The following is a 25,618-nucleotide window of genomic DNA, read 5'->3' as shown; positions in this document are numbered from 1 at the left end:
TACCAACAAGTCTAGTTCACCAGCAGCTGAGCAACAGCAGTTGGAATTAAACTTTTTTTTTGTATTTTTCCGAAGCTGGAAACGGGGAGAGACAGTCAGACAGACTCCCGCATGCGCCTGAACGGGATCCACCCGGCATGCCCACCAGTGGGCGACGCTCTGCCCACCAGGGGGTGATGCTCTGCCCCTCCGGGGCGTCACTCTGTTGCGACCAGAGCCACTCTAGTGCCTGGGGCAGAGGCCAAGGAGCCATCCCCAGCGCCTGGGCCAACTTTGCTCCAATGGAGCCTAGGCTGCGGGAGGAGAAGAGAGAGACAGAGAGGAAGGAGAGGGGGAGGGGTGGAGAAGCAGATGGGCGCTTCTCCTATGTGCCCTGGCCAGGAATCAAACCTGGGACCTCTGCACGCCAGGCCGACGCTCTACCACTGAGCCAACTGGCCAGGGCCGGAATTAAACCTATTAATATGAAAACTTGAACACATCATCTCAGGGACAGGGTAAATAATTCTCTGTAAACAAACAGATGGTTGCCAGAGGCAGGGGAGGGTAGGATGTTGGGCAGAAAGGGGGAAGGGGATTAAGAAGTACAAACTTCCAGTTATAAAATAAGCCACAGGAATGTAATGTACAGCATGAAGAATAGAGTCAATAATATTATTAGCCTGACCAGGCGGTGGTGCAGTGGATAGAGCGTCGGACTGGGATGTGGAGGACCCAGGTTTGAGACCCTGAGCTCGCCAGCTTGGGCGTGGGCTCATCTGGTTTGAGCAAGGCTCACCAGCTTGAGCCCAAAGTCACTGGCTCAAGCAAGGAGTCACTCAGTCTGCTGTAGTCCCCCCCCACCCCTGGTCAAGGCACATATGAGAAATCAATCAATGAACAACTAAGGAGCCGCAATGAAGAATTGGTGTTTCTCATCTCTCTCCCTTCCTGTCTGTCTGTCCCTATCTGTTTCTCTCTCTGACTCTCTGTCTCTGCCACAAACAAAAGAGAAAAAAAAAAGAGAAAAAAAATTATTATAACTGTGTAACATGACAGATGGTTACTAGAGTTATGGTAGTGATCAGTCACTTTATAAGGTATATAAATGTTGAATCACTATGTTGTACACCTGAAACTAATATATTATATATCAAATATAACTTAAATTTTTAAAAAATTATATAATTTTTAAAATTTATATAAATAGAATAGTTGAGTTGATGAAAGAAGATAACTATTGTTGCCTTTAAATTTATATAATTAATTTTAAGCCATTTTTAGCTGACATTTTATATATCTCTGGCCTGGTAAGACAGAAACTGTATTAATGAAAAGAGTTGCTTTATTTTAATATAATTTTTTTTGCATTTATGAAATAAAAAGAAAATACTATATTCTATGTTGTTATTTAGTGTTGTGGTTTGCACTTAATTATGACTGCATTGTACAGAATATAGTGAATGTTACAGGTATTTTTACATGTGAAATACTATAATGATTTTTTTTTTTAATTTAACAGAATGAACCTAGTATTTTCACAAAGTACCAGACAAAACCCCAGCTGTTTGGAGACGATACAAAAGATGGAGGCTTATTTCCTCTTCCTTTATCAGCTGGAAAATCAAAAGGGCTCTTAGAACAATTTGAGGAGAAAAAGAAAACAGCAAAAGACAAATGTGACAGGTACACAAACCTTTCAAGTAGATAAGACAGCTCTTCTTTTATGAGGGAAACATTATGGAATGCCAATAGTAGAATAGTTCAATTTTAGTATGATTTCACTCTTGCTTTTATAGCTCATCTAATAATTACTCAATTTGCTTTCTTGTCAGTATAACTTATGGCAGATTTGAATATGGCTGCCATAGTTTTGGCTCCTCTGAGTAGTGAGTTAAAGACTTCTTAGAGATATACAGCCCTGGCTGGCTTGCTCAGGAGTAGAGCATTGGTCCAGCATGTGGCTGTCCTGGGTTTAATTCCTGGTCAGGGCACACAGGAGAAGCAACCAAGTGCTTCTCTACCCTACCCGCTCCCCTTTTTCTCCCTCTCTCTCTTCTCCTCCAGCAGCCATGGTTCGATTGGTTCAAGCTCATCAACCTTGGGTGCTGAGGGTGGCTCTGTGGAGCCTCCAGTGCTAAAAATAGCTCAGTTTTGAGCATGGCCTCAGATGGGCAGAATATCAATCCCAGACAGGGGTTGCTGGGTTGATCCCGGTCAGACACATGTGGAAGTCTCTCTACCTCCCCTCCTCTCACTTGGAAAAGAAAAAAAAAGAGAAATGCAATAGTCAAATAGTTTTATATTTATTCTACCCCAAATTCTGCCCTTTAACTTGTTTTAAGATTATTGGAATTAGAAAATTAGAAAACATTATTTGTTTTAGGGTCAAGAACATAGCACATGAATTCTCAAGTCACAGTTCAGGCTGAACTTCTCGTCACAGTTCAGGCTGAACTTCTCGTTACAGTTCAGGCTGAATTTCTCACTTGAAATGTTGCTGTTTTTTCAAATGTACCCTAAAATTTATACATATTCATATTTTCTAGTGTTATATTGATTTTTAAGACAAATATGTTGGATAAAGTAGAGCTGCAATATTGTTAAAGAAGTTGAAGTTACAGAGGAAATTAACTTGTTCATTTCTTGGTTGTAAGTTATTATCAAGGCAGCATCTTTAGATATCACAGAAATTGTAACACCCCAGAAGTGATGTTTATTATACTGCTCACAAAAATGAGGGGATATTTCAAAATGAATATGAAGCTATAAGATATCCCCTCATTTTTGTGAGCAGTGCATTCTGTGACAATGAAGGTGTATTGCTTAGCACCACTGTTAGTGCTTTGATATTGAAAGTGCTGGAATTTCTTAAAATAATTCCTAGATTAAGTATCTTTTATAGTGTATAACTATCTTCCTTTAGTTAGGAAAGCTAAATGCTCTGAAGACTTTGATTCTGATGATAAATAAACATTTCCCAGACTTGACAGTTGTATATGTAGTCCATTGTTGACTAAAACAGTTATGCAGCATGTAACTGTAAAAGCCTGTCTATTCTACTGTAGTAACCACTTAAGTTGCTAAAATTTAACCTCATTTAAGACAGAGATAGAGCCTGACCAGGCGGTGGCGCAGGGGATAGAGCGTCGGTCTGGGATGCAGAAGCCCCGGGTTCAAGACCCCGAGCTCGCCAGCTTGAGTGCGGGCTCATCTGGTTTGAGGAAAAGCCCACCAGCTTGAACCCAAGGTCGCTGGCTCCAGCAAGGGGTTACTCGGTCTGCTGAAGGCCTGTGGTCAAGGCACATATGAGAAAGCAATCAATGAACAACTAAGGTGTTGCAACACGCAATGAAAAACTAATGATTGATGCTTCTCATCTCTCTCCGTTCCTGTCTGTCCGTCCCTGTCTATCCCTCTCTCTGACTCACTGTCTCTTTAAAAAATAAATAAATAAATAAAAATTAAAAAAAAAAACAGAGATAGACCCTGACCTGCGGTGGCGCAGGGGATAAAGTATCAACCTGTAATGCTGAGGTCGCCAGTTTGAAACCCTGGGCTTGCCCCATCAAGGCACATTTGAGAAGCAACTACTACAAGTTGATGCTTCCCGCTCCCCTCCCCTTTCTCCTCTCTCTCCTTTCTAAAAATTAATTTTTAAATATCTCTAAAGACAAAAAAGATACATTAAAAATTTTTTTTTTTTTAAAGTGGTTTGCCTCAGAAATGGTCATAAAAGGTCTAGGTTCTCCTTTTTCCAACTGAACACTAAAGTTTTCCAGGGTTGGGTCTTCAACTCTGATCAAAGGCTGCTTGGATGATACAGGAAGAGGATGTCTTACATGTTCATGGAATCCGTTCTGTTATGTATTGTTTCAGTACAGTATTTCACAAAGATTTATTTTCATTTTTCTCTCCTAATTCTAGTGAGACTCTATACAACATCATTTCCCATGTCAGAGAAAGCATTCACAATGTAAGTATAGCTACATTTCAAAGAGAACATATTTCATTTTAAGAAGTTTAATAATTATATTGTATTGACTTTAGTTCATATAGAATAACAATATATCAACAACTTTCTAATCATTAAATGACAATTATACAAGTGAGTAAAATAAGGCAACAGTGTGAATTTTTCTTAATTTCGGGTTTCTTAGTTGCAGACATCTGTGGAAAAATCTGAGGAGCATCTCAGTTCAAAAAGCCAATCTATTTTGAATTCTTTGGAGACTGTGGCTAAGACATGTGAGTATCTCCTGTTTGAGGTTATCAGCAGAGGGCACTGGTGAGCAGTGAATGTGAACTTTTTTACCCTGGCCAGGTATCTGCCAGCAGTGAGGTTCCATACCGCTTCAGGTGAGAAGCTGGGTACAGAAGGTTAGTCCTGAAATGATGTGATGCACACTAAACTGGAGAGTGGAGCCAGGAAAAAAAATAATAAACTGGGGCCCTGGCCGGGTAGCTCAGTTGGTTAGAGCATTGTCCCAAAGTGCAGAAGTTGCTAGTTCGATCCCCGATCAGGGCACTTAATAAATAAACAAACTGGGTAGTGGGACCCACCTCTGTGTGGCAATGCCTATGTCCTTAGATGCCTTTTTTTTTTTTTTTTTTTTTTTTTTTACAGAGGCAGAGATAGATAGGGACAGACAGATAGGAATGGAGAGAGATGAGAAGCATCAATCATCAGTTTCTCGTTGCGCATTGCGACTTCTTAGTTGTTCATTGATTGCTTTCTCACATGTGCCTTGACCGCGGGCCTTCAGCAGACCGAGTAACCCCCTGCTAGAGCTAGCAACTCTGGGTCCAAGCTGGTGAGCTCTTTCCTCAAGCCAGATGAGCCCGCACTCAAGCTGACGACCTCGGGGTCTCGAACCTGGGTCCTTCCGCATCCCAGTCCGATGCTCTATCCACTGCGCCACCACCTGGTCAGGCCTTAGATGCCTTTTGTGAAGCACTAATCCTCTACCTAGTAACCCCCTGGTAGCTCTGCCAGATTTCTCATCTCATTGCCTGAAGTAAATAGCAACATCCCTGAGTTCCAAATAAATTGCTGGCTCTGCTGTCTATAAAGACACTACTTCCACCCTGGCCATCAGTGGATGAAGCATCATCCTAGCATACTGAGGCTGCAGGTTTGATCCCTGGTCAGAGCACGTACAAGAAGTAATCAGGCCCTGGCTGTTGGATCAGGCCTTGGCCGGTTGGCTCAGTGGTAGAGCATCAGCCTGGCGTGCAGGAGTCCTGGGTTTGATTCCCGGCCAGGGCACACAGGAGAGGTGCCCATCTGCTTCTCCACCCCTTCCCCTCTCCTTCCTCTCTGTCTCTCTCTTCCCCTCCCGCAGCCGAGGCTCCATTGGAGCAAAGTTGGCCCGGGCGCTGAGGATGGCTCTATGGCCTCTGCCTCAGGCGCTGGAATGGCTCTGGTTGCAACAGAGCAACGCCCCAGATGGGCAGAGCATCGCCCCCTGGTGGGCATGCCGGGTAGATCCCAGCCGGGCGCATGTGGGAGTCTGTCTGACTGCCTCCCCATTTCCAACTTCAGAAAAATACAAAAATATAAAATAAAATAAAATAAAAAGAAGTAATCAATGAGTGTACAACTAAAAAAAATGGAACAACTTGGTGGAATAACGAGATGATCCTGCTCTCTCTCTTCCTCTCATCCCCCCTCCTCTATTTTTCTCTGACTCTGTATCTCATATCAATGAAAAAAAATAAAAATAAAAAGACACTGCTTCCTTAGGACTTAGAAATGAAGAAGCTGCTAAAAAAAAAAAAAAAAGAAGAGGCCCTGGTCGGTTGGCTCAGCGGTAGAGCGTCAGCCTGGCATGCGGGGGACCTGGGTTCGATTTCCGGCCAGGGCACACAGGAGAAGCGCCCATTTGTTTCTCCACCCCCCCTCCTTCCTCTCTGTCTCTCTCTTCCCCTTCCGCAGCCAAGGCTCCATTGGAGCAAAAATGGCCCGGGCGCTGGGGATGGCTCCTTGGCCTCTGCCCCAGGCGCTAGAGTGGCTCTGGTCGCAGCAGAACGACGCCCCAGAGGGGCATAGCATCGCTCCCTGGTGGGCAAAGCATCGGCCCTGGTGGGCGTGCCGGGTGGATCCCGGTCGGGCGCATGCGGGAGTCTGTCTGACTGTCTCTCCCCGTTTCCAGCTTCAGAAAAATACAAAAAAAAAAGAAAGAAATGAAGAAGCTGCTTACTTGGAACTAAGAAATACTCGTCACCTACTATTCCCCTTTGGTTTCAATGAGAGTTATTTTTGTGTGACAGAGACAGAGAGAGGGACAGAGACAGACAGACAGGAAGGAAGAGAGGTGAGAAGCATCAATTCTTTATTGCAGTTCCTTAGTTGTTCATTGATTGCTTTCTCATATGTGCCTTGACTGGGGGGCTACAGCAGAGCGAGTGACCCTTCCTCAAGCCAACGACTTTGGGCTTCAAGCCAGCGACCATGGGGTCATGTCTATGATCCCATGCTCAATCCAGTGACCCTGCGCTCAAGCTGGTGAGCCCGTGCTCAAGCCAGATGAACCTGCACTCAAGCTAGTGACCTTGGGGTTTCGAACCTGGGTCCTCTGCATCCCAGTCTGACACTCTGTTCACTGCCCAAACCCTAGTCAGGTTCAATGAGAGCTTTTTTGTTGTTGTTGTTCAATGAGAGCTTTTTATAGTGACTCACAGCATCTTTTTCAACTTAAGTCACAGTTTGTGACTTGTGAAGTCCCCTGCTCTGCCAATTAATGATTTACACCCAGCTGAAACTATGGTCCTGGCTCTTCGTAAACAGAAAGAGCCATTAGAGAGCTCTCCTTAGGCAGACACCTCTCTGGAACCAAGAGCTAACCAGCAGAATGATGGCTGTATCTGCACTTGTTTGCATTTGTCTGTGTTTATTTTCCATTTTAAACAAGTTGATGCCAACTTACTAAATGTCATGGGATGGATTGCTCATGATTTACAAAAACTAATGTCTTTGCGTGGTTTAAAAATTAATCCCCATATGTCTGCAGAGAAACACTGTACTGTGTTCTGGCTTCCAACCTGGCATCCCACACACAGGGCAACTGTGCGTCTGTTTGGAAACTGGTTCTGGAAGCCTAGAACTGTTAGCTTCACAAGAAGGAGCAAGACAAAGAAGAGCAGCAACAAGGACTGCTTCCTTTGTATAACAGGATTGAGAAACTCATTTCTGAGTGCCCATGGAAAACACTGCTTTTGCTCTCTACATTTAAAACTGTCTGAAGTACAAAAAGGAAGACTGAGCAAAGCTGTGACGTTTAAGGTCCAGAACTTGGGAACGTAAGTGCCCAAGGCCCCAACACAAGGTCAAGGCAGAGAGGGGACTGGAATTGACTCTGCCTTTAGTAGGCATGGGGATCCTACTGTCAGAGAGTAGGGCTCAGGAGAGGGAGCCATGCTGATAGGACAAGCAGTAGCAAGCACTTTGGCATCATATTAATTAGAAAGCCAGGTCACTGTTGAAAATGAGCCCAAGTAGCCTGTCTTTAATCATTCCCTCTCTTGGTGTGTTAGCCATTGAGAGAAGAGCCTGACAAATCCTGTGGTACAGCCAGGCCCCGTCTAGCTCGCCTAGAGCGCTGTGCTTCCCAGCCAGTGCCTGCTGCAGGCTTCCGTACCACTCACTGTGCTCCTGAGAAGGGGGTACACGGTGTGAGCAGGCGCTCGCTGCTGTTATATAACTGTGCCTTCACAGAATGAGGTCATCCGCTTCCCCAGTCACAGGCTGCCTAGTCAACCGGAAGGATTACTCAAAGCCATTCAAGCTAATTCTTGTTCAGACACCAAGGTGCTCAGGACACCAAGGACCAAAGTAATAAAATGAATTACCAAGGCCATCCACATCCTACTTTATCTTGAGTTTAGGTGAGCTAATTAATAGAGAGCAGTACTTTCACCTAATAGGTTTCAGTTCTATTGAACAATATGATCATTAGGAAAATAAAAAGGAGAGGCTGCCATCAAAAATTAGAAAATAGCCTGACCAGGCGGTGTTGCAGTGGATAGAGCGTCAGACTGGGATGCAGAAGACCCAGGTTCGAGACCCTGAGGTTACCAGTTTGAACGCGGGCTCATCTGGCTTGAGCAAAAAGCTCGCCAGCTTGGACCCAAGGTCACTGGCTCGAGCAAGGGGTTATTCGGTCTGCTGAAGGCCCACGGTCAAGGCACATATGAGAAAGCAATCAATGAACAACTAAGGTGTCGCAATGCGCAACGAAAAACTAATGATTGATGCTTCTCATCTCTCCGTTCCTGTCTGTCTGTCCCTGTCTATCCCTCACTCTGACTCTCTCTCTGTCTGTAAAAAAAAAAAAAAAAAATTAGAAAATAGTGCCCTGGCCCTGGCCCTGGCCAGTTCGCTCAGTGGTAGAGCGTCGGCCTGGCGTGCGGGGGACCCGGGTTGATTCCTGGCCAGGGCACATAGGAGAGGCACCCATTTGCTTCTCCACCCCCCCTCCTTCCTCTCTGTCTCTCTCTTCCCCTCCCGCAGCCAAGGCTCCATTGGAGCAAAGATGGCCCGGGCGCTGGGGATGGCTCCTTGGCCTCTGCCCCAGGCACTAGAGTGGCTCTGGTCTAGGCAGAGCGACGCCCCGGAGGGGCAGAGCATTGCCCCCTGGTGGGCAGAGCGTGGCCCCTGGTGGGCGTGCCGGGTGGATCCCGGTCAGGCGCATGCGGGAGTCTGTCTGACTGTCTCTCCCCGTTTCCAGCTTCAGAAAAAATAAATAAATAAATAAAAATTAAAAAAGAAAAGAAAAGAAAATAGTGCCCTGGTCAGATACCTTGGTCGGTTAGAGCATTGGCCCAAAGCACAGAGGTTGCCAGTTCGATCCCTAGTAAAGGCACATAGCAATGGACTGATGTTCCTGTCTCTCTCTCTCTCTCCCTTCCTCTCTTGATAAAAAAATCAATAAAACCAATCAATCAATCAATCAATCAATTAATAATAGTCTGACCAGGCAACGGCGCAGTGGATAGAGACCATTGGCCTGGGACGCTGAGGACCCAGGTTTGAAATCCCGAGGTTGCTAGCTTGAGCATGGGCTCACCGCGCTCATAGACATGACCCCATGGTCGCTGGCTTAAAAAGTAAGGTCGCTGGCTTAAGCAAGGGGTCACTGGTTTGGCTAGAGCCCCCACCCCCGGTCAAGGCACATATGAGAAAGCAATCAATGAACAACTAAGGTGCTGCACTATGAATTGATGCTTCTCATCTCTCTCCCTACCTGTCTGTCCCTATCTCTCTCTTACAAAATATATATATTTGAAAATAACTTCCGGTTAAGAAGGTAGTGTAGGTAAAAGCGGTACTCATCTCTCCCACAACCACATCAAAATTACAACTCAACTACAGAACAAACATCATTCAGAACCATCTGAAATTGAGCTGAATGGAAGTCCTACACTAGGGAATTAAAGAAGCCACATCGAGACTGGTAGAAGGGGCAGAGATGCAGACCAGGCTGGTCCCATACCCATGTGGGGCTGTAAAAATCAGGAGGGGTATCTTGGCTGCAGAGGTCCCCCCTGAAGAGCAAGGGGTACAAGCCCCATACCAGGCCCCCCAGCCCAGGGTTCCACTGGTAGGAGGAGAAGTCCCTATAGCTTTGGGCTCTAAAAACTAGCAGGGATTGAGGCTGAGGGAGATGGAGGCTGCTGAAGTCCCAGACGGTTCTTTTTTTTTTTTTTAATTGAGTTTATTGGGGTTAACATAACTATTTCAGATGTCCAATTCTACAACATATATCTGTGCTCCTTATTGTGTGTTCACACCCCCTCCCAAATTTTTTGTTTTGTTTTGTTTTATTGGTTTCTTTGTTTTTTACAGAGACAGAGAGAGAGTCAGAGAGAGGGATAGATAGGGACAGACAGACAGGAACAGAGAGAGATGAGAAACATCAATCATCAGTTTTTTGCTGCGACACCTTAGTTGTTCATTGATTGCTTTCTCATATGTGCCTTGACCCGGAGGGGCTACAAAAGACCGAGTGACCCCTTGCTTAAGCCAGCGACCTTGGGTCCAAGCTGGTGAGCCTTGCTCAAACCAGATGAGCCCACGCTCAAGCTGGCAACCTTGGGGTCTCGAACCTGGGTCTTCCGCATCTCCAGTCCCATGCTCTATCCACTGCACCACCGCCTGGTCAGGTACACCAGGCAGTTCTTAAAGATCAAGGGTAGTCAACCCTTTTATACCTACCGCCCACTTTTGTATCTCTGTTAGTAGTAAAATTTTCTAACTGTCCACCGGTTCCACAGTAATGGTGATTTATAAAGTAGGGAAGTAACTTTACTTTATAAAATTTATAAAGCAGAGTTACAGCAAGTTAAAGCATATAATAATTACTTACCAAGTACTTTATGTCGGATTTTCACTAAGTTTAGCAGAATAAATCTTTTTTTTTTTTTTTCATTTTTTTTTTTTTTTTTCCTGAAGCTGGAAACAGGGAGAGACAGTCAGACAGACTCCCGCATGCGCCCGACCGGGATCCACCCGGCACGCCCACCATGGGGCGACGCTCTGCCCACCAGGGGGCGATGCTCTGCCCATCCTGGGCGTCACCATGTTGCGACCAGAGCCACTCTAGCGCCTGAGGCAGAGGCCACAGAGCCATCCCCAGCGCCCGGGCCATCTTTGCTCCACTGGAGCCTTGGCTGCAGGAGAGGAAGAGAGAGACAGAGAGGAAAGTGCGGCGGAGGGGTGGAGAAGCAAATGGGCGCTTCTCCTGTGTGCCCTGGCCGGGAATCGAACCCGGGTCCTCCGCACGCTAGGCCGACGCTCTACCGCTGAGCCAACCGGCCAGGGCCAGCAGAATAAATCTTTATAAAACAACTTACTATAATTAAATCTATCTTTTTATTTATACTTTGTTGTTGTTTTTTTTTTGTTTTTACATTTTTATCTATTTTTTATTTATTCATTTTAGAGAGGAGAGGGAGAGACAGAGAGAGAGAGAGAGAGGAGAGACAGAGAGAGAGAAGGGGGTGAGGAGCTGGAAGCACCAACTCCCATATGTGCCTTGACCAGGCAAGCCCAGGGTTTCGAACCGGCGACCTCAGCATTTCCAGGTCGACGCTTTATCCACTGCGCCACCACAGGTCAGGCCTTTATTTATACTTTGGTTGCTTCGCTACCACCCACCATGAAAGCTGGAATGCCCACTAGTGGGCGGTAGGGACCAGGTTGACTACCCCTGTTAAAGATAGATATGCATAGATGTAAGGGAAGGAACTGAACTGTCCGGCATCAGAGGGAGAGCTAGGGAGCAGCTTTCTCCCAGACAGGAGTGCTGGCAGAGGCCATGTTTCCTTTGATGAGCCCTCCCTACATAGAACCACAGGCAGCGCCATATCTGAAACTCCATTAATCTGACTCACACTGTTTGCCCTGCCCTGGTGATTCTCTGAGACCCTGTCCCACCCAATTTTCAGTCCCACCTTAGCTGTTTCCAGTGGCCTTTCTGCACAAATGGCCCTTCTTGGTTCATGCTTCAGATTTTCCTGGAATCTCTCAAACAAGCAGCATCTGGCCTCAGCGTGCCCCTTACCTCTCCCTAAGTGGGCCCGGGCCCAGGCCCAGCACTTGTAGTAGCGTTCCTTGCTTTTACAGCTTGGCTTTGCCTGGTCACCTCCAAGCCCAGTACAAGCAGCAGCCATCCGAAGATCACTTTGTAGCTTATACCAGTTGGCCCCAGACAGAACACAGGTGGTGGCTTGGAGACCTTGTCCTCCTTCTAGGGGACCCCAGAGCCAATGCACCCAGCTTCAGAACATGTCACAGCACCACCACAAAACCACCTCCACAAGCAACACACTCAAGGGGTGGACTCAGCAGGCACCCAAGCCCTCCTGAAGTGAGCCTGCTCTGTGTGGTGGGCCCCTGCACGGCTGATCCTCCACAGAGGTCAGTGGTTGGTGGTGGAGCCAGTCCTTGCAGCTGGTCAGCCCGGGGAAAATCCCTCCCATTGACATGCCAACAGCAGTCAAAACTCAACTATATGCCTGACCAGGCAGTGGCGCAGTGGATAGAGTGTCGGACTGGGATGCAGAGGATCCAGGTTCAAGACCCCGAGGTCCCCGGCTTGAGCGCGAGCTCATCTGGCGTGAGCAGAAAAAAAAAAAAAGCTCACCAGCTTGAACCCAGGGTCTCTGGCTCGGGCAAGGGGTTGCTTGGTGTGCTGAGGGCCCGTGGTCAAGGCGCATGTGGGAGGGCAATCGATGAACAACTAAGGTGTCACAACGAAAAACTGATGATTGATGTTTCTCATCTCTCTCCATTCCTGTCTGTCTGTTCTTATCTATCCCTCTCTCTGACTCTCTCTCTGTCCCTGAAAAAAAAAACCCAAAAACTCAACTATAAGAGCAGGGTGTACACAGCCCACATGGGGGGCATATCTCAAGTGCCCACCTTGGGTGATTGAGGAGGCTGTGCCACTGGACCCCACAGAACACCTACTACAGCAGGCCACTCCACCAAATCTGGGAGACATAGCAGTTCTACCTAATACATAGAAACAAACACAAGGAAGCTGCCATAGTGAGGGGACAAAGAAACATGTCCCAAATAAAAGAACAGGCAACACTCCAGGAAAAGGACTAAACAAATAGAGACAAGCAACCTACTAGATGCTGTAAGAATGAGACGGCACTCGAACACCAGGTGTGCAGGCTTTAATAGAGGAGAAAGATCTGCCGGGGCGCTCCTCCAAAAGAAGGGCCCCAAAACAGACTGAGGTAAAACTTTATAGGGTTGGGGATAGCCTCGAGCAAGGGTGTGCTGGTATGTTTGGCTTTCTGGAATACTCCTCTTTGGGGTGATTGACCAGCTTCCTGGATTTCCTTTGTTCCAGGAGCGATTGTTTGATAATTAAGGGTGGGGTCAGGCAGCCAAGCGGAACAGCAAAAGGGCAGTTGTAATTCATCTATCTATCAGATGCAGAGTTCAAAACATTGGTTATAAGGATGAAATTAGCCTGACCTGTGGTGGCGCAGTGGGATAAAGCGTCGACCTGGAACACTGAGGTTGCCGGTTCGAAACCCTGGGCTTGCCTGGTCAAGGCACATATGGGAGTTGATGCTTCCTGCTCCTCCCCCTTCTCTCTCTCTCCCCTCTCTCTAAAAATCAATTAAAAAAAAAAATCAATAAATAAAAAAAAAAAAAATTCTAAAAAAAAAAAAAAAAAAAAAAAAAAAGGATGAAATTAGTGAGAACCTCAATAGCATCAAAAGAGGACCAGTCAGAAATGAAGGGTGCACTAACTGAAATGAAGAATTTATAGGGAGCCTGATCAGGCGGTGGTGCAATAGATAAGAGTGTTGGCCTGGGACACTGAGGACCCAGGTTCAAAACCCCAATGTCACTGGCTTTAGTGAGGGCTCACCAGCTTGAGCATGGGATCATAGACCTGACCCCATGGTCACTGGCTTGAGCCCAAAGGTCACTGGCTTGAAGCCCAAAGTCTCTGGCTTGAGCAAGGGGTCACTGGCTCAGCTGTCCCCAGGGCACATATGAGAAAGCAGTCAATGAACAGCTAAAGTACCACAACAAAAAACTGATGCTTCTCATATCTCTCCCTTCCTGTCTGTCTGTCCTTGTCTGCCCGCGCCCCCCATCACTAAAAATAATAATAATAATAATAATAATAATAATAATTTACAGGGAATCAACAGTAAAGTGGATAAAGCCAAGAATCAAATCAGCGATTTGGATTATAAGGAAGCAAAAAAATATATATATATTTTTCACCCAATCAGAACATCAAAAAGAAAAAAGAATCCCAAAAAGTGAAGCTAGTGAAAGTGTCCTCTGAGACAATTTAAGCGTACCAGCATTCGCATCATGGGGGTGCTGATGGAGAAGAGAGCAAGAACTTGAAAACCTATTTGACAAAATAATGATGGAAAACTCTGTTTACAAGGAGACAGAGATATTATCCAGAGTATAGAAATGGATTTAAAATGACATTTTTTACAAAAAGCCTAAGAATATCTGTTGATAACCTAAGGCAGAAATGAAATGAGTCCCCTTCTAGAGAGCATACACACACCTACATACACACGTGCACACACAGAGGAGCTATATATGTGGATATGCATATGTATTAGTGTAGAATTCTAGAAACTGCTCATAATGTTAAATCCAGGAAGTGCAACCAAGGTCTGCATGGGAGAGGTTTGATGATTTTTCATTGTGTTATTCTGTTATGGCTTTGGGTTATTTTCAGAAATAAACTTTTTAAAAGAAGAAGAAAAGATAGACTTTGGAAGTAATGAGCTTAATACAAAAGCCCCTGTAAAGGTTTCCCGGGGGACAAGGAAAGGCTATGTGGGAACACAGATGTTTTCTGAGCACTGAATCTAGACTTGAATACTGCTTGCCTTCCTCATTCTTTGCTTTTGTGGCTGGTAATGCTCACTGTTGCTAAGAAACATTGCTATTTAGGAACTCATCTAGGGTAAGATAATTACATCTGCTTTCTACTACAAATATCTACATGGATGTCTGGAAAAATGTTTGACTAATTGAGTTTAGGAACAGGAATCCAGGACTTAAAATATAAGTAAACATTCTTTTTCTAACTGGTTGACACATGGAATTTAACTTGTATTAAGCAATAGGAGAAAACCGGCTTTCTAAAATTTTCTTGTTTTGTTTTGGGTTTTTTGTTTTGTTTTTTTGTATTTTTCTGAATCTGGAAACGGGGAGAGACAGTCAGACAGACTCCCGCATGCGCCCGACTGGGATCCACCCGGCACGCCCACCAGGGGCGTCGCTCTGTTGCTACCAGAGCCACTCTAGTGCCTGGGGCAGACGCCAAGGAGCCATCCTCAGCACCCGGGCCAACTTTGCTCCAATGGAGCCTTGGCTGCGGGAGGGGAAGAGAGAGACAGAGAGGAAGGAGAGGGGGAGGGGTGGGGAAGCAGATGGCCACTTCTCCTGTGTGCCCTGGCCGGGAATCGAACCCGGGACTTCTGCACGCCAGGCCGACGCTCTACCACTGAGCCAACCGGCCAGGGCCTCTTGTTTTGTTTTTATTGTGGTAAAATACACATAACATAAACTTTACCATTTTTTACTGTTTTCTCAAGACCACACTGCTTGTTTGTTCTTTGTTCTGGGTCTAACAGGCTCTTCCTTTGCCTCAGGACTTGGGCACGAGCTGGTTCCTCTGCCTCAATAACCTTTTCTAATCTTTGCAGGGCCAACTCCTTTTTCTCCCTCTGGTTTCACTCTAAATGTCTCCCTCTCTGATGGACTTATTTAACTAAGGAGGTACCCCTACCTTCTTGTTGTTATTATAATCCCTACCACTGCATTCACATCCGTTACAACACCGTTTGTTTGTGTGCATGTGTGTTTACTTGTTGATTGTCATTTGGAGCTCAGTCTTGCTGCTCCAGATCCTGGACCAGGGTGGTGGCTGGAGGGTGGGTAGAGTAGCAGGATAGAAGCAGAAGTGCTCCAGGCTAGGGAAAGAGCTGGTGGGGACCAGGCAGGCGGGTGGCAGGAAGAGCCTAGGACTGCTTAGGAAACATTGCTCAGAGATGCGGGGAGGCGGGGTGGGGGGGGGTGAGCTAGTTTAAAGATTCGGCTTCATCCCACAGCCAGTGGCGTGCCATCGAAGGCGTGCCATCGAAAGCTTCAGTACAGCCCTGGCCAGATGGCTTGGTTGGCTAAAGCAGCCTCCCAATAGGCAAAAGTTGCTGGTTCAATTCCTGGTCAGGGCACATACAGAAACATATTGATGATTTTGTCTCTCCCTCTTTCTTCTTCTTCTATCTCTAAAAATCAATTTTAAAAAAAGTTTCATTTCTGAGGGGGCACGATACCTGCTTTCTAGGAAGCTCACTCTGAGGACAGAGCCAAGAACGTACGTAGGTCAAGAAGGAGGTGGGTGCTGTCATCTGGGCATTAGGTTTCAGGGTCCCGAGCAGGTGCCACAGTTGAGTTTGCCCAGCCAGGATGTCCTCTGGGAGGGAGGGAGGATGGCAGTGGAGGAAGCCTCTTACTCTGGCTTCCTCTCCTCACCAAGGCCCACCTGGGCAGAGAGAGTCCCCAGCGCGAGCAGAGCCGGCTCGGGTGGCCATGCCTGGCTCTCTCCTTCCTCTTCGGCTCTGTGGCCTGGACACAGTCCTCATGAGGTGAACTGTCATTGTCCCATATTTAGTACAAGAAACTGTGCAGGCCCAGACTGACGTGGTGTTGGGAAAGACACAGGACAGAGGCGACCTGGAGCAGGCTGTCCTTGAGATGCAGAACAGACTGGCAGCTGTAAGTACAGCCCCAACCCTGCCCCTCGCGTGTGGTTTTGGCTTCATCACTAAGGCCCAGAGAGACACCTTTACTGTTGCAAGTTTTCAGCCAAGAACAGAGGCCAACACTACACAGGCCCTTAATGATGGGCCAGGGTAGGGCCCAGCTTCCTGTCCCCAGTTCCCCTGTGTGAAGCGGCCCTCGGAGCTGTGCTTGTCCCACACCCTTCGGTTTGCTTGCACACTGGTTCGTGCTTTCTGAGTGGCACCGCTTATAACTGTCTCCTTTCTCATTGCCTTTCCCCAGAGACAAGCCGAGTTTGTAGAAATGAAGTCCAGCCTGCAGCACCTTGAAGTTTTAGTCGCCCAGCAGAGTAAGGATTTCCAGCAGCTGTATGAGCAGCTTGGCCGGCTGGATGTGCCCCGTGTGCTGGCAGAGCTGAGGACACTGATCTCAGAGCGCTGGATGCTCAGGCAGGTGAGGGACAGCACTGCCCAGACCTCCCCACCGCAGACCCAGAGCCCCAGTCTCCCGCTGCAGGATAGCAGTGCGTCTGAGGACCTGGCTGTGGGGTCGGCCCAGGCGCTCCTTGCTGCGCGGACTCTTAGGACAGGCTCCCTGCCGCCTGGGGAGCTCGGTGGTGGCAGCGAGGGAGCCGAGAGGGCTGCTCTCCAAGAGGCCACACTGCCGGCAGCCACAGGCGGCAAGAGAAACAGGTGCGTCAGGGACAAGGCTGTGCAAACTAACTGCAAGAATCAGCTTCTTACAAAAACAAGCCCGGAGGACCTCAGCACCAGCATCCGGGGCCGCCAGCCCCCCAGCCGCCAGGACCTGGTGTCCCAAGGAGCCTCACTGCGCTTCTTCCTGCGCTCGAACAAGTTTGTAACCAGCATTGAGAACACCCACCCAAAACATCACACCAGAGATGTGTTTTCATGTGACCCTCGTGAGCAGAGGTTGGTGGCCGGACAGGAAGGCAGAACTGGAGAGCACGGGCGGAAAGGCCGGCAGCCGCCTAGGAAAGGCCGCGGACGCAGGCCCCTTGCCAGGAAGCCGGAGCAGACCCAAGGCAGAACCTGTGCTCTCAGTTCTAAATGTTCCCAGCATCCGGGTTCTGGCTCACAGAGGTCCACCCTTGAGCAGCAGGAACCCTTTGCTCAACCCCTGCATCTGGGTGGCCCCAGGAAACCCACAAAGCTAATCTGCCCTCTTCTGGAAGGAAGACGCATACCCAGGACAGCAGGGGCCACACAAGGGGGCCCCCTGCAGCTCAGGGGGCACTCTTCCCAAGATGACAATCCACTTTCTAACAGTTCCAAGGGGGAACACCAAATAAGCTGGTTCAGTAACCTCACCTTCGCAAGTTCTGAGTCCTCTCAGTGCAAGGAGCCAGGGAAGAATGTGCTCTATGACCTGGCCTTTGATAGCAGCGACGATGGCTTCTGACCAGCCCACAGTGACTTCAGCTGCTTTAATGGTCTCAGCTGCAAAGACAAATTACAGAACACTTGGGCTGCTAACATCAGAAAACCCCCAACCCCACTTGGGACCTGCAGGGTTGAAGGTCCTGCTAGGGAGGGGGCAGATCCGGCATTCTCAGTGCGGGTGCCGCCATGACAGGGTGTAAGGAACAAGTGCACTTGAACTTCCTGGAACGAGGGCAAGTGCCGAGCTCTGAGGCAGCTGCCTGGGCGTGGTGTGCTGTGTTGGTGAAGGCAGTGGCTTCCATAGGCGATACTGAGTAGCAGAGGGTCTCTGAGAACTAGTGCTGTAGGAGCAGCTCTCAAACACATCATATTTGGTCTTCTAAATATTCTCTGCACATGACCAATATCTTTCCAGGCCTCAGGATTTTTTTTCCTATTGTTTTTATCTAGTTTTGCTGCCAGAGCACTTACATTTTTGGTCAGTGGACATATTCCAGGACATGCTAAGTCAGTCTTATGAATAGAAAAATACAGAGTGTCAAAGCTGCCAGTGACAAAGAGGTGACAGGCACCAAACAAATGCCCAGAGCACCACTGTTCACAAGCCACATGATTCCACTTTGCTTTCAGGCTGTTTCCCCCGTGTCCTGTTCCCAGACACTCGTTTAACATTAACATTAACTTTAACGAGGGCAGCTCTGGGCCCTGGAGCATTTCTGGACAGCCGTGGGCTTGTATGAAACTTCGGACTTCCCTTTATATCTTGCTCAAGTTTTTTATTTTTTCTTCTTTATGTATTTCTTTTGTAATAAAAAAAATAAAGATAACATTTTTAAAAGCATACTTTCTTTCATTAAGTAATTAAGCTGATCTCCCATCAAGTTTACTTAAGGAAATTTAACAGGTAGTAAGATACACACCAGCTTGTATTTCCCTGGCTTCTCTCAAGAAGATTTTGAATAAACAACACCCTTCTTTTTTTTTAAATTATTTTTTATTTATTTATTCATTTTTTTAGAGGAGAGAGAGAGAGAGAGAAGGGGGGAGGAGCAGGAAGCTTCAACTCCCATATGTGCCTTGACCAGGCAAGCCCAGGGTTTTGAACCGGCAACCTCAGCATTCACAGGTCAACGCTTTATCCACTGCACCACCACAGGTCAGGCCACAACACCCTTCTTGAACTGGTTTTTTCTTTTTTTTCTTTTCTTTTTTTTTTTTTTTTTGCATTTTTCTGAAGCTGGAAACAGGGAGAGATAGACAGACTCCCGCATGCGCCCGACCGGGATTCACCCGGCACGCCCACCAGGGGCGATGCTCTGCCCACCAGGGGCAATGCTCTGCCCATCCTGGGCGTCGCCATGTTGCGACCAGAGCCACTCTAGGGCCTGGGGCAGAGGCCACAGAGCCATCCCCAGCGCCCGGGCCATCTTTGCTCCAATGGAGCCTTGGCTGCGGGAGGGGAAGAGAGAGACAGAGAGGAAAGCGCAGCGGAGGGATGGAGAAGCAAATGTGCGCTTCTCCTGTGTGCCCTGGCCGGGAATCGAACCCGGGTCCTCCGCACGCTAGGCCGACGCTCTACCGCTGAGCCAACCGGCCAGGGCCTGGTTTTTCTTTTTCTTTCCCTTTATTGTGTAAGAGTAAACATCTTCATGGGATAAATGGCCTACAGAGTTTGCCCATTTTTAAGCCAATACAGGAAATGATATTGGGACCTCTGAGTGGACCGTGATAGGAAGCAGTGATTCTTGAGTTCTTATTTTTAATTATTTTTATTTTCAGGGGTGTTGTAATGCCGGTTTCATACCAGTCTAAACTGAATCCTGCCCGCTATGCCAGGCAGGTGTAATGATGATGACTGTGGCCAGGCAGGTTCACACTGAATGTGGGCGGATGGTAAAAGAACCATGGAGGTGGAAGGTGCTGGGCCATTCCCATTTATTGGATTCTTGCAGAGGCAGGTGAGTGAACAGGCAGGGAAAACCTTGCAGCCATGGGCAAGCAAACAGGAAAACCAGCCTCATGGTGGCAGGCAGCAATCCACCCTGAGGGCAGGTATCTGTAGCCTTATGAAGGGTACGCACACGTGGCTTTCTGCCACGTACTCACGCACCAATCATACAAAGTTGCTTGCAACAGGGGAAACAGAGAGCCAGCCTGACCACAACTGTTTTCCCCACAGGTGTGTATCCCACAAAGTCCAGAGAGTTTAACTTGCCCGCTTCACCTTTGGCAGGGGCACCAGGCACCCGCCTACGCTGCTCTTACACTCACTGCCAGTCTGAGGGCCTTCCGTGGCCTGTAGCTGGGGGCCAGAGGCAGGGGCCACAGGCCTCTCCAAGGCTAAAGAAGTGCGGACTTGGGCTCTGCCTCAGGCTGCCCTGGCTCTTCTCTCCTGGTGGGCCTCACTGGACGCCTGTTCACCCTGCCCTCTGCCAGCCTCTCTGCCTTCCCAGCTGGTTTCCTCCGCTTGTGCAAGGACGGCCTGGAGGAAGGGCCCAGCCACACAGTGGACTCCTTCCAGCTTTTCCCAGCTGCCCCCAGGTGGCCGCTGAGTGCCTAGCACGAGGCTTGCAAACCCGAGGGGTCTGTATCCGGAAATGTTTTATTACTCTAAGTTGAGAGTTTAATCATTTCAATTCAAAGTTGAGGCCTTGTTGAGAGAACCCCATCAGTATTTATGACTGTGGCCTCCTCGCTGAAGGGTCTGTCCAACTTTTAATGCCAATGCGGGACCCTCTAGAGTTCTTTGATTCTGCTGTGAGTTACGAAATCTTGTATTCCTCCAGAAGTATTTCATTTTGTGGCATGTAGTCAAAGGTCAGAGTAACTCAGTGTTCCATGAGCTGGGTGTCTTTGTAGAATGAGCAGCAAATTTATCGTCTAACAAGGCTGAGTTAATTAAAATTATACTGCCTGGCAATCATCAGCAAAGGATATTGTTTCTTATTTTATACCTAAAGCTTTTTTTCTTTAAACTACTGTGTTCCTGCCAGATTTGGTGAGCGTGACACAGCCCAGACATGTCCCTGGAACATGCAATGTTTTTTGGCTCTTTGGATGCTGACAGAGATTTGGCTACAAGGGGGCGGATGTGGTAGGAGGTCCATGGGCCAAGCCAAATGCCACCTAGTCTGAGGATGAAAATGAAGCCAATGCCAGCGCCTGTCTTAACATTCAAGTATCATATGTCACCTATTGAGCGGCCTTTCTCTGACCTCTTGGGTGATTTTTTTTTTCCATTGATTTGAGAGAGAGATAAAGGGAGGGAGGAGGGAGAGCGAGAGAAGCATCAACTTGTTGCTCCACTTAGTTGTTCCATTTAGTTGTGCATTCCTTGATTGCTTCTCCTAAGTGCCCTGACGGGGGATCAAACCCACGACCTTGTTGCGCTGGGACGACCCTTTATATACAGATCCATCGGCCAGGGCCTGACCTCTCCTCTTCTTAAGCTCACCCTGCTCACCACCAGTTCTCCTCTGTTTTTATTGTCTCCTCCAGCTCCATCAGAAAGGAATGGGGAGTGGAATGTAAACTCCAGTGGATCAGCAGCTGCCCCGTCCCCTGCACCCTCAGCGTCCCAGAGAGCGTCTGACACTCGCAGACACTGATATTTACTGAGGGCCGGGATTGCTTGCTCACCACTGAAACAGCTCCCAGCAGCCCAGTCTGGAAAGCTGAGCTCTAGCATCCCTGGTGTGATGCCAGTGGTCAGTGGTCAAGGCCAGGCAGGTACACACTGGATTTGGGCAGATGGTAGAGGAACTGAGGAGCTGGAAAGCGTCGGGCCATTCTCATTTATTGGAGGCTCACAGAGGCGAGAGAATAAAGGAAAATCGCTCTTCTCAGTGGAGGGCAAGGGATCAGGAACACCTGCTCTGCACAGCTGCAGCTGAGGGAGTCAGGGGACCACAGCTCGCGGTGGCCAGAGAGCGAGCTGGGAGAAGCCCATGAGGGAAAGCACCCATAGCTTTTCATGGAGACACACGTGGCTCTCCGCCACGTGCTCATACATTAATTGGGCAAAGTGCTTTCAGCTGGGAAAGCAGCGAGTAAGCCTAACAGCTGTTTTCCCCACACCTAGAAACTTTACGTTTTTGTGTCTTGAACCAGAAGTGGGTTCCTGCTGAGGGGTCTCTTGAAAGATGCCCACTTCCCTCCCAGGCCAGCTCCTCAGCAACCCCTCTCCACTCAAGTGCCCAGAACACAACAGCGTTTCTGCCCTCAAAAAAGATTGTTTCTTCCTACAAAGGATGAGCAGTTTTGAAAATTTTTTCATGCCAGAACTTAGGCCAAAATTCTTCATCAGATCAGGCATTTTCCAGCTGGCCTGCTATAAACAGTCTTTCCCCACTAGGGCTGGGATCCATTATTGTCAAGTGGATTTCCAGAGTAAAATGTCCACTCTAAATATTTAGCTGGAACCTAAAATATTCATCTTCTCCTGCATATTCCAGGGAGAGAGCGAATCGCCAGAGCAGAGCCTCGGGCGGTCTGAGGGTACCAGCCTTTGCAGTGCCCGACACTCTGGCAGGGCCTCCTCATTTGCATGCACCCTCCTGGCCTTCATGGCCCTACTGAACGTCCTGTGCTTCAGTCAGAAGAGGTTCCACTCTGGTACCAGCTGAGCCCCGGGCCTGGCCGTTTAGGAGTAGGGAGATTGACTCGAATTAGGCTATTTTGCCAAGACTTTCAACAACTCCCTTTATCATTAACGACTCACAACTCCTCCAGTGGCCAGTTGGGGTTGCCACCCTTTCAGCACATTGCTGGCTGCAAAGGTAAGGGGCACAGGTCCCAGGATGCCAGGCTTTATTACTGGGCAGTTCCCGGCCAGGGCACACAGGAGAAGCGCCCATCTGCTTCTCTACCCCCACCTCCTTCCTTTCTGTCTCTCTCTTCCCCTCCTGCAACCAAGGCTCCATTGGAGCAAAGATGGCCCAGGGCACTGAGGATGGCTCTGTGGCCTCTGCTTCAGGCGCTAGGATGGCTCTGGATGCAACAGAGCGACGCCCCAAGATGGGCAGAGCATTGCCCCCTGGTGGGCATGCCGGGTGGACCTTTCTCCCGGCCTCCTGACCCCCTTGGGCATGTCCCTGGGTTTGGAAGTAGAGAGTCCTGGAGAGTGTCAAGGAGCCACAGCAGGCAGGCCAGGAGGTGGCTCCTCTATTCCCCAGGGAAGGAGTGGAAGGCGGGGGGCGTGGAGCCCTGAGACCAGGCATGAGAAGGCAGCAGGCCTCTGAGCCCTACCTGCTGGCTGCAGTACCATGCGGGCAAGGACAGACTAACCAAAGTGCCCCCGAGCTCTTCTGGCTGGAGTTTAGAGTCTGTCTAGACCCACATGGCTAGACAGACAGGGCCGGCAGTGTGGGAGACATGGCCGTCGGAATGTGCTGAGGGTAGGGTCTTCCTTTCCAGCCCAGTCATCCTGGAACTGTCCTTCAAAAGAATCCTTGTGAGACCCTGGCCGGTTGGCTCAGTGATAGAGCATCGGCCTGGTGTGCAGGAGTCCCGGGTTCGATTCCCGGCCAGGGCACACAGGAGAAGCACCCATCTGCTTCTCCACCCCTCCCCCTCTCCTTCCTCTCTGTCTCTCTCTTCCCCTCCCGCAGCTAAGGCTCCATTGGAGCAAAGTTGGCCCAGGCGCTGAGGATGGCTCTGTGGCCTCTGCCTCAGGTGCTAGAATGGCTCTGGATGCAACAGAGCAACACCCCAGATGGGCAGAGCATCGCCCCCTGGTGGGCGTGCCGGGTGGATCCCGGTCGGGCTCATGCAGAAGTCTGTATGACTGCCTCCCCATTTCCAACTTCAGAAAAATACAAAAAAATAAATTAAAAAACCCAAAAGAATCCTTGTTCTGCTCTCAGGCCTCGGCTGTGGCTCTCTGCCCTGTGAGGGACCTTCAGTTGGCTGTTGACTCATCTTTCTCCTTGTTCCTATCCCTTCGTCCTCAGCTGTCCCCTATGGGACCCTCAACCTCTTCTAGGGGGTTCTATAGACCAGCCCTTGCCTTAATTAATTCACAGTCTACCAGTCCCAAAAGGAAAAAAAAAAAAGAGTCAGTGCAGTGGATAGAGCGCCAATCTGGAATGCTGAGGTCGCCAGTTCGAAGCCCTGGGCTTACCTGGTCAAGGCCAGTATGACAAGCAACAAATGAACAGCTAGAGTGAAGCAACTACTTCTCGTTCCCCACCCCTCCTCTCTCTATAAAATCTTAAAAAAAAAAAAGCCTACCAGTCTGCATATCCAGCTGGTTTCTAGTGACTTTGGCATTGACATTGGTGGGTGGCAGCCCGGAAACTGAAACCTCTTCTCACAGGGTTGGACTGGCCCAGCTTTGCACATGCCTTGTGCTGTGGCGTGAATTTGCTGTTTGTGACTAGCAGGTTCCAAAGGTCTTATCCTTGACGCAGCCGTGTTTCTATTTTGATTCTGTTACTCCACATCACAGGTCGGTGTTTCCACAGAAACAATTCAGCAATTGTTTGGCTTCCCAAGATGACTGCGGGAGAGAGAAGTGAATGACATAAAACACTTCCGGTCCCTGGGTTATGTCTATTAACGTCCTGCTGAGAAGGCTTTGGTCCCAGCTCCCTGCATACCTGAGGAAGTTTTATTTTTTAATTTTTTTTAATTTTTTTTTGGTATTTTTCTGAAGCTGGAAACGGGAACAGTCAGACAGACTCCCGCATGCGCCTGACCGGGATCCACGCCCACCAGGGGCCACGCTCTGCCGCGACCAGAGCCACTCTAGCGCTTGGGGCAGAGGCCAAGGAGCCATCCCCAGTGACCAGGCCATCTTTGCTCCAATGGAGCCTTGGCTGCGGGAGAGGAAGAGAGAGACAGAGAGGAAGGAGGGGGGTGGGGGTGGAGAAGCAAATGGGCGCTTCTCCTATGTGCCCTGGCCGGGAATCAAACCCGGGTCCCCCGCACGCCAGGCCGATGCTCTACCGCTGAGCCAACTGGCCAGGGCCAGAAAGTTTTATTTTTTAATTATCTTTTATGATTATTTTTATTGATTTTAGAGAGACAGAGAGAGGGAAAGAGAGGGAAAGAGAGAGAGAAGCATTCATTTGTTTTTCCACTTAATTTGTGCATTCATCGGTTGCTTTCCCCTATGTGCCCTGACTGGGAACCAAACCTGCAACCTTGGTGTCTCAGAATGACACTGACTGATTGAGCGAACTGGTCAGGGCCAGGAGGAAGTTTTATTAAGATAATGTTCTAGCCCTGGCCAGTTGGCTCAGTGGTAGAGCGTCGGCCTGGAGTGCAGGAGTCCCGGGTTCGATTCCCGGCCACGGCACACAGGAGAAGCGCCCATCTGCTTCTCCACCCCTCCCCCTCTCCTTCCTCTCTGTCTCTCTCTTCCCCTCCCGCAGCCAGGGCTCCATTGGAGCAAAGTTTGCCCAGGCGCTGAGGATGGCTCTGTGGCCTTTGCCTCAGGCGCTAGAATGGCTCTGATTGTGGCAGAGCGACACTCCAAGATGGGCAGAGCATCGCCCCCTGGTGGGCATGCTAGGTGGATCCTGGTAGGGAGCATGCGGGAGTCTGTCTGACTGCCTCCCCGTTTCCAACTTCAGAAGAAAAAAAAAAAAGATAATGTTCTAGCCTGCCTGACCAGGCGGTGGCGCAGTGGATAGAGCATCAGACTGGGATGCAGAGGACCCAGGTTCGAGACCCTGAGGTCACCAGCTTGAGCGCGGGCTCATCTGGTTTGAGCAAAGCTCACCAGCTTGAACCCAAGGTTGCTGGCTCGAGCAAGGGGTTACTCGGTCTGCTGAAGGCCCGCGGTCAAGGCACATATGAGAAAGCAATCAATGAACAACTAAGGTGCCACAATGAAAAACTGATAATTGGTGCTTCTCATCTCTCTCTGTTCCTGTCTGTCCCTATCTATCCCTCTCTGTATTTCTCTGTCCCTGAAAAAAAAAAAAAAAAAAAAAAA

The 25,618-nt window shown here is 48.6% G+C and overlaps 1 protein-coding gene and 1 long non-coding RNA gene across 2 annotated transcripts in view; one reads left to right on the top strand and one right to left on the bottom strand.

Annotated features, from left to right (window-relative positions):
- IHO1 (interactor of HORMAD1 1) overlaps positions 1 to 17,695 on the top strand; it is a 30,045-nt gene extending 12,350 nt beyond the window's left edge. Inside the window, exons 4-8 of the mRNA XM_066245694.1 lie at positions 1,502 to 1,665; positions 3,907 to 3,955; positions 4,140 to 4,227; positions 16,164 to 16,267; positions 16,556 to 17,695. Coding sequence (XP_066101791.1) covers positions 1,502 to 1,665; positions 3,907 to 3,955; positions 4,140 to 4,227; positions 16,164 to 16,267; positions 16,556 to 17,695 — 1,545 coding nt within the window. The remainder of the gene's footprint in view (positions 1 to 1,501; positions 1,666 to 3,906; positions 3,956 to 4,139; positions 4,228 to 16,163; positions 16,268 to 16,555) is intronic.
- Positions 17,604 to 24,028, bottom strand: LOC136314614 (uncharacterized). The gene is made up of 2 exons (XR_010727341.1): positions 23,908 to 24,028; positions 17,604 to 17,733 (listed from the first exon to the last, which is right to left on the bottom strand). It is a non-coding gene; the product is annotated as an uncharacterized lncRNA (long non-coding RNA).
- Between the last annotated feature and the right edge of the window lie 1,590 nt (positions 24,029 to 25,618).

Source organism: Saccopteryx bilineata, chromosome 10 (genome assembly GCF_036850765.1).
Source record: "Saccopteryx bilineata isolate mSacBil1 chromosome 10, mSacBil1_pri_phased_curated, whole genome shotgun sequence".
NCBI lineage: Eukaryota > Metazoa > Chordata > Mammalia > Chiroptera > Emballonuridae > Saccopteryx > Saccopteryx bilineata.
This window is presented reverse-complemented; position numbering and strand designations above follow the sequence as displayed.